This window comes from Octodon degus, unplaced genomic scaffold (genome assembly GCF_000260255.1).
Source record: "Octodon degus isolate 3935 unplaced genomic scaffold, OctDeg1.0 scaffold00229, whole genome shotgun sequence".
Classification (NCBI taxonomy): domain Eukaryota; kingdom Metazoa; phylum Chordata; class Mammalia; order Rodentia; family Octodontidae; genus Octodon; species Octodon degus.
This window is the reverse complement of record NW_004524805.1, coordinates 436145-445385: the sequence shown is the minus strand read 5'-3', so window position 1 is coordinate 445385 and position 9241 is coordinate 436145. Positions and strand designations below refer to the sequence as shown.

The 9241-nt window shown below is 38.0% G+C and overlaps 1 protein-coding gene across 5 annotated transcripts in view; it reads right to left on the bottom strand.

Annotated features, from left to right (window-relative positions):
- Nucleotides 1–9241, bottom strand: part of Katna1 (katanin catalytic subunit A1) — a 52482-nt gene that overhangs the window by 33482 nt on the left and 9759 nt on the right. For 2 of the 5 annotated variants that reach the window (XM_004645475.3, XM_023705781.1), the window contains exons 2-3: nt 6574–6748; nt 2927–3084 (exon numbers count right to left, since the gene is read on the bottom strand). In XM_004645475.3, coding sequence (XP_004645532.1) covers nt 2927–3084; nt 6574–6735 — 320 coding nt within the window. In that variant the 5' untranslated portion in view covers nt 6736–6748. The remainder of the gene's footprint in view (nt 1–2926; nt 3085–6573; nt 6749–9241) is intronic. The other 3 variants (XM_023705782.1, XM_023705779.1, XM_023705780.1) reach the window with 2 other exon arrangements.

Sequence of the window (9241 nt, the reverse complement as noted above, 5' to 3'; positions counted from 1 at the left end):
TGGGAGACTGAACCGCAGTCCCTGTGCTTTGCTTAGCTTAGCTTGTTCTAAGTAGGTGCTTTAGACCACTGAGCCATCTCACCAGCCCTGTTTTGTTTTTTAATATAGGGAAATATGACTTATTTGGAAGATTTATTATAAGAGATAAATGAAATTACACACATAGCTCAGAACACTGTGACACTCATTATTTATCTATTATAAAATACAAGCAAGTAGCCAGGCGAGGTGGTACACGCCTATAATCCCAGCGCTTTGGAGGCTAAGGCAGGATGAAGCCAGCCTGGGCTACAAAGTGAGTTCAAGATCAGCCAGAACTGCATAGTGAAACCCTGTCTCAAAAAGACAAAAAATAAATAAAAATAAAAAACTGAGTTACAAAAGAGAATAACAACTGAGTTATAATAACATAGTATTTAAATTGAAAAATTTCTGAGTCACATCCTAATGCACAGAACCAGGTAAGGGAGAAAGAACCTGGATGTCATGAGTGTTTTTTCCAGAAACCCACAATACAGACTTATGTTTAACTCCATAATATAAACTACAAAATCTATTAAATGAGTGAAATAGATACCTAACATCTAACTGCACTTGTTCTTTAAAAAAAAAAAAAAAATGTTGTAAAACTAAGCATGATTGGCTACTTAGGACACTTCAGTAAATACCTATTTAATTGACAGTGCAAAGACAGTTGGAGATGTTGCCCAGTTTCGTTATGGCATTCTGGTGAACTTTACCCACAAGAGAGAATCACAAATTGCACTTTAAGAAGCTCGGTCCTAAAAAAAAAAAAAAAAAAATCTTGGTCCTTCCTTACAGGCACCTTCCCCTGAGTTTAATTTTATGGCTGAGGAATGTTCATTTCAACAAGCCTCCTAAGTATTCTTAAAGTGTGGTTTTATATCTCATTGACTGTTGAACCCTAATCCTCAACCAGTGCCAGAGAGATGATAAGATTCTGGTCAAGTTTATTAGGACAATCTTAAAAATCCCCTTGGCTGTTCTAAGGTCAATTAAGACTCAGGACATATGAGAACTTGTACTGTAACGTCATGTACCTCGGTAGTGTCCCAAATTTTCTGATCAAGAAGATTATGGGGCCAAAGAGGAAAGTGATCGATGACATAGAGTGGGCCTAAGGAGAGTCACATGGGGAGAAGACACTCTCTCAGGCTTTCACAGAGAGCACATTGGCCAAGCAATGGTCGTGACTCATCCACATGGCTGCACTGATAAAGGTTCTACAATATGAGGTACAGGATCTCAGGACAAATCCTGAGGGCATTTCATTGACCTTCTCAGACCAAAAAGCTACAACTCTTGTTGCACAGGTCCTGCTTTACCTTGGTCTTAACCATCCAGTAGAAAAGTATGAAGACGAAATATAAGAAATAAAGCCATGCTGTTAAGTTAAGCTGTGGGGGACTCAGGTCAATAATTTCTGACATTGCCAGTTAAACAGAAGACCCAATGCTATTATGGGCTACTGGACTCTTTTAGAATATTTTGCTGAGTTTACACAGCTATAATATTCAGTAACGGAACTTAGGAAAAATGGGGTACACCGATGAATGTCCATTCTGTATCTGTGTATTCAAAGTGGTTGGGGTAGATATATAGTTGCATTGTCTTAATGACTGGAATGATTTGTTCTAATGGTGTTTGTAAATAGGATCACAAGTCCACATCTTGTACAGCAATTAACCACTAAGAAGAATATATGCAGTGTATTATTTGTTGAAACTGTACTTCCGATTTGATTTGAAACTGTCTCATTGCTATATGTTTATCAATAAAACTGTAGAAAAAAAAAAAATCCCCTTGGCTGAAATGATGACAATCTTAAAAACTAGGGGTTTTTGTCTCAAAACCAGTTGCATACCCTAAACTTCAAGAGAGAAAAGAATCTTTGGCTCAGGACTTGCTTCTGTTGTGTGAGGAGAACTGTGCAAGTATCAGTGATGTGGCCCTTTTGGACATCGTTTATACTCAAGCTGATAGGCTCCAGAGAATGTGGGATGTTTTCCATGAGTAAAGGAACAGGTGAAGATGCTGACATTTTTGATATGGAAGAATTCAAAAGCTCATTTAAGAAAATTCCTGGGGCCAGGGAGATGGCTAAGTGGAATAAGCGCTTCCCTGGCAAGCACGAGGACCTGAGTTCAATCCCTGGTTCCACCAAAAAAAAGAAAATTCTTCACAGAGCCTTAAAAAAAATAAGAATAAAATCCATTCAAGTTTCCATGAAATTAAAAAAAAAAGCAAACAAAAAACAGTGCATTTTCTGGTACTTGGTAGTGGGAAGATAGGGGGAAATGCCATAGACAACCCTAAAACAGAACATTTTATCATTTTTTTTTTCTGTGAGTTTAAAAAAAAAACATTTTTCAATGTTAGCAGTACACCTAAAAAGCAGTATTCTATGAATGCTTGTTTGAGAACCACTGCTACTCTTAACTCCTGCACTTTACGTAAGAAAAGATCACAGGCCTAGAAGGTAGTAGTATTTTTCCCAGAGCTATAGATAATGATAAAGATAGAAACAGAACCCAGATGTTTCAACTGCCAGCCTCTTTCTCCTTCCATGAGACAACACTGTGCCCATTACTTTTAGGTCACTCACTCAGGTCTATTCTTGGCCTATTTCCACCTACATTTCAATACCTGAAATCAGTCAGAGTCATCTGATATACTATTCAATATTCATAAAAAGATATTTCATGGCTCTCAGCCACTAGTCCTCCTCCTAGGCATAAGCAATGCAAATCAGTGTCTTGGAGCAACTAATTTTTTTCTTTTTTTTTTTTTTTTTTTGCGGAACTGGGGATTGAACTCAGGCCCTTGTGCTTGCCAAGGAAGCGCTTATTCTACTGAGCCATCTCCCCAGCCCCTGCAACTAATTTCTTAAAGGTGTTCTACTTACCTTCGTTCAACAGGTACAGGCAAGGACCAGACTTCTCCTTCTGAAGCTGGAAGCTCGTGCTGTGCAGCTTTCAAGGGAGTGCTGTCTAGTTTAAAGCTCTCCAGCGTTTTCATGATGTCTTTAACATGTTTAGCTTCCACATTTATTTCCTGCCACACCTGGTTTCAAAGAAGAATGTAGCTCTTTAAATTTCTGTAACAAGTCACTCCAAGATTAAACTCGGGACATTTATTTGAGATATTTGAAACCTCCAGTTTGATATCATATATGTATATTTTTATATATCCTTTAATATCATGTATCACACCCAGATTTCCTGTCAAAATTTTAAATGGTTCATTAATTCATTTTCAATGCAAAATTAATTCTGATAAAATAAATTGAACATTAGGGTTAAACTGTGTTACTCATACAATTCTTTTTTTAAAAATGTATTTGGTACAGGGTCTTACTACACAGCTCGGACTTATAGTGATCCTTCTGTTTTCAGCCTTCCCAGCACTGGAATTAGAGGTGTGTGCCACTATACCAGGTCTCAGAGGCTGGCCAGTGTGTCTGGGGGCGAGGCCAGTGAGGTACGTGGTGTCAGGATCAAATCCTGGTCCCTGTGCTTACCTAAGCAGGCGCTTAGTCTGCTGAGCTATTTCACCAGCCCTCTGATACAGTTCTTATTCAAATCATATAACAAATTGAAATGTTAATTGCAAATTTAATGTTTGTCAAAAATAAAATGTTTGCAATGTGACCTCTGTTGGTTTCTATATTTAACTTTTAAAATCATATTCAAAATCCACTAATTTCATAACTAATGGGTCACAATGTCTAGTTGGAAAAAATATGGATTCAAAGTGTAAATGTCTTGGGCCAGGGAGATAGCTCAGCAGCTTAAGCACCTGCCTGGCAAGTGCAAGATCCTGAGTTCAATCCCCCATACCAAAAAAAAAAAAAAAAAAAAAGCCCAATGAAGTGTAAATGTCTTAATCCATATCCAAACACAGTATTTTTTTTTTTAACTTTCTGCAAAGCTTTATTCCAGAGGAGCTCAGTCCTTCTTGGCAGCTGCCTTCCTCATGGCAGCCAGCATGTTGCTCAACCCCTCTTGCTTCCTCTTGGCGTGTATATGTGTCCCCCATCCTTTTCTTGATGAACCTGAGGATGCATTTGTCCTTGGAGACCTTGAGCAGCTCCATGGTGCTCCGCTTATAAGGGGCAAAGCTGCACATCTCCCGGATCAAGTCCTACATGAACGTGGTGTGTTTGGTGAGGCGTCTGTGACAGCAGCTGTGCCTCGGTTTGCTCACAGTCTTAGTCACCTTGTGGCCCTTGTTGAGGCCCATGGCCATGGGACAGCGGAGGGCCATGGCTACTGTTCCCACACACAGTATTTTGAAAGGCAATTTTTACTCAATTTAAAAACTATAGGGCTGGTGAGATGGCTCAGTGGTCTAAAGCACCTACTTAGAACAAGCTAAGCTACACAAGGCACAGGGACCGCGGTTCAATCCCCCAGCACCACATGCCAGCCAGCCCTGCCCCCTGGAGGGCTGAGCTGGCCACACACACACACACAAAATAAATAAATAAACAAATAAATCTCTTTAAAAAAAAAAAACTATATATGGCAATGGTTGCAGAATATTATGAATATATTTAATATACTGAGCTATATATACATTTAACAATGGTTAAATTGGTAAATTTTATTACATCTATATTTTACTACAATTGTTATTATACAAATCTTAGGGTTTTTGGGTTTTTTTTTTTTTTTTTTGATGCTTTAAACTATTTAACTGAAATGAACTTACATCTGTTTCTGAAGTGACCTCCATTTATTTTGATACATCTTTTCTCCATGATGATTTACAGGATCTTTAAGCCAATATAAATATTTTATAAGTATCTGAATATTTGGGTATACACCTGCACAATACCTCAGCAATATCGTTCAGCAAGAAAAAGTGATGAGTAAAGACTAGACACAATAACTAGGTACAATGAAAATCTGCTGCAAATATTTCTGAGATAAGAAGGCACCACATACTTGTTCAACTAAGAAAGCCACCCTTACAACACAGGATGATTTTATTTTTACGTGGGAGCTAGAACACTTAAGCTGCCAATTAGGTGCTGAATGACAGAGCGACATCCCCAGTTTATGCCATGAATTCCTAGGGAATAGGTTTCAATAACTCAAGTTCCTCCCCATTGGTCCTCACAAAGTGTGCTTCTCTGGGAGGGGCAGGCTGGCGCTTCAGTTAAACCCAAGTATCTTTCTCTTTGGCTTCCTTCTTTTTCTGATCATTTTCCTTGATAATTTCAGGAAGCTATCATGACTTTTTGAGTGTTTAAAATGCTCAACATGCACATTAATCCTCTTGGCAAGTATCTTGCCCTTAACTTGCTTGTTTACAACAATGCCAACAGCATGTTGAATAACGTAGACTCTTCCCATTTTGCCATGATAACATTCATGAGGCATTCTTTTTTGCACAGCACCCATTTCCTTGATGTCTACCATAGCACCCTTTTCGTAGATTCACATGTATGTGCCCAAAGGAACAACTCCATGTTTTCTAAAAGGCCTGGGCAACATATATGGGTTCCCCTGCTCTTGCCATTTGTGTTAGTCATTTTGGCAAATTACTGGAGATGGTGGTTCCAGCTGACAGGGTCAAATCTTAGCTTTCTGACTAAGTCTCTGTCCTAACAACAAAATGTCTAAAAAGCCTTCAGTGACAAAGCTTTTCAGTAATGTAAAGGATATGAAAAGAGAGATTCAAGAAAAGACATTAAGTTCAAAGAGACATCAACACTAAGAAGGCTGAAGCAGGAGGATTGTCTGGAGTTCAAGGGCCAGCCTGAGCTGGAGTTCAAGGCCAGTGAGTTCAAGACCAGTTTGAACTACACACAGCAAGACCCTGTCTCAAAACAGACAGACAAGATAGTTCTCTCAAAGAATTAAAGACAAATATGGTATAAGATTCAAAAAACAGTTACAATATAATATTACACACAGAAGATCAGCTCAAAAGACCACTACTTCTTATGAAGGTTGAACTTTACAATAAGTGCTACCCTTAACTGGACTTGTAAGTTTTAGTTTCCACCTGAAAATTTCTGTTGGTCTTCAGTGGCTAACATTCCTCAAGTTGGACTGAACCTACTTTGTAAAGTTTGAAAAGGAACATGGTGCCAGTGAGATTTAGTTGTCACTTAAAGTTGACAATGTCTTCACATAAGGTAAACTCTTAATTTTAGGTAAAAATCAAAACTAGATAAAAGTAATTTTTAAAATTAAAGAAACCAGAGCCAGGGAGACAGCTCAGTAGAATAAGTGCTTCTTTGGCAAGTGCAAAGGCCTGAGTTCAATCCCTGGTTCCGCAAAAAAAATAAAAAAAAAAAAAATTCAAGAAACCATTACATTAAAAAAATGTATTGTTACAGCAATTAGAATAATTAAGTAAAGCTTATAATACTGCTGAAGGTAAAAGGGTACTAATACTAATGAAGTTTCAAATAATATATACAAATCCATATAATAAACCACATACTCCCGATGTGTAATTGTGTATAAAGCTGACAACTGAGCAAAACCTCTTCTGACAACTTAAGTCATTAATATATACAACAGCCAATGTTCTCACCTGCTGCCATTTTTGCTGGAGGTATGTATCTTTCACTGAGTACAGATATTTGTTCATTTGGTCAAGAACTCCCTGATAATAGACCATTGCAGAGTCATAGTTTCCCAGCAATGCATATTCACGAGCCAGTTTTACATTCTCACTAATCATAAGAAGACTCATGCTCAGCTGCAAACTGGAAAAAAAAAAAAAAAAAAGAACATTTCATATTTCATGTCTCCTAAAAACAAATATCAGAGAGTTTTTAAAAAGTATATTTTCGGGGCTGGTGAGATGGCTCAGTGGTCTAAAGCACCTACTTAGAACAAGTTTAGCAAATCACAGGGACCGCGGTTCGATCCCCCAGCACCACATGCCAGCCAGCCCTGCCACCTGGTGGGCTGAGCTGGCCACACACACACACATACACACACACACATAAATTTAAAAAAATAAATAAAAAGTACATTTTCTATCTCTTCCCCAAGAATCTTGCCATCACACACACAGTACTTTCCACCCCGATACATTTGCTCCTGCTATTTTCCTCCTTGGAGAAGCATTTTCTTTCCTGTATCTTAATCCTATGTATTGCATTTTCTTATCCTCTATCTTTTCCTGTATCTTAATCCTCACTCAGAAAGCAGGTCTTTCCCCTGCTTACTCCCTGAATTTTTCAGTTCAAAATAAATGTTCCAGCTTCTAATGTCCTCTGGCACTGTACTGGGAGTTTCATCTCGTGGAATTTGTCCACAGTAATGTAACTCTATAGATTACTTACTCAAAGTTCTTTGAGAACAGGATTTGTATCCGAAAGCTGAAAGACCTATCCTCAATGCATGACACATCAGTCCTAATAAACAGTGCAAGAACCCATGTTGGTGTTATTTTTTGGAAGCAATACAAATTAGAAGAAACTATTTGTGAGTTTTTGTTGTGGTGGTTATTGTTGTCACTTTTTTTTTTTTTTTTTTGGCAGGACCAGAGATTGAACTGAGGCCCTTGCACTTGCCAGGGAAGCACTTATTCCACTGAGCCATGTCCCCAGCCCTTGTTGTCACTTTTTGATATAGGGTCTATTCATGTAGTTTTTGGTTGGTCTTGAACTATGTAGCTCAGGCTGGCCTCAAACTCATGGCAATCCTTCTGCCTCAGACTCCAAAGGGCCGGGATTATGGGTATGCACTACCACACCTGGCAATATGTATCTTAGAACAGGCACACTGGTCAAGTCCCTTAACTCTTCTAAGACTGAATTTTTAAATCTGGAAAATTGGGATAGTAGCTATTGCTAAGAGTTATACTGTCAAGAATAAACTGACTACGGTACTTAGCATACTACTTGGAAAAAAGTGGGTTATCAATAAATGCTAAATACATTTCCCCAAAACTTTCTATGTATGAGGATATAATTTATACATTTACTAGGATATAGATATATGGGTATGGATATAAATTAAACATTAGAAATAGGTACCTAATAAAGGTCAGATAGTAAATGATACTGTTTAATAACTATAAAGGATATAATGAAGTTCAAAGGAGTATCTGCATGCTTTTCAGGGGGTAATTATTTGAATTTGGGAGGGTTGTGGCTTTGAGAATTTAAAATAAGGAAATCTGAAACACTGTGGTGAAAGAACTATGAAAGTTATTTATGAACTCCTTGCATGGATGTTTAAAATGATTAAAACTTCCTGAAAGCCCAGCACTCGAGAGGCTGAGACAGGAGGACTGCTAAGTTTCAGGCCAGCCTGGGCAACATAGTGATTTCAAAGCCAGCCTAGACTAAATAATGAGATCCTGCTAGCTCCTTCATCAATGTAAAACAAAAACAGCAGTACAAACCTACTTATAAGATGGAGACAGAAATGTAGTTCAGGGCAAGACTAGGACTGGCTGCACGGGGAAGCTCATAAAAGCAGTGGCCAATGGAGCAGCTGGTCTCTTGTGCTATCTTTGGTCACCTTAGGTTAAATGATGACAATCACAACTGAGAAGATGAGTCTTAGAAAAGAACTTCAGCAAGTGCACAATATCAAAATGATAGAGAGGAGATGAACACATCAGTAGAGACATACCACATCCCTTACCTTAAGAGTCACAATAACTGAGCAAGTCATAGACTAAGGGGGCTAGAAAAAGACAACAGAGTAAACATAAAAAAGATAAGAAAAAAAGAAAAAAAAAAGTTAACTTTAAATAAAAAGGAAACCCCAAAAACCCAGAAAAGATTTATAAAGCCAAAGCTAAAAAAAAAAAAAAAAAAAAAAAAAAAAAAGAAAAAGGGGGGAAGTTCTCAGGGTTAGTGACAGGTACAGCCCCAGAACCCAATAAAGCCAAAGCTCAGGTCTTAAAAAAAAAACTAAGGGCTGGTGAGATGGCTATAAAGCACCTACTTAGAACAAGCTAAGCAAAGCACAGGGACCTTGTTCAATCCCCCAGCACCACATGCCAGCCAGCCCCGCCCCCTGGTGGGCTGAGCTGGCCACACACACACACACACACAAAATACATAAACAAATTTTAAAAATGTTTAAAAAAAAAAAGAAACTGTCCTACTAATTTGATTTGAAACTGTCTCATTGCTGTTTGTTTCTCAATAAAATTATGGAAAAAAATAAAAATATGTAACATTTAAAAAAATAAAAATAAAGGAATGACAAAAGCTTAGAGTAACTCATGAAAC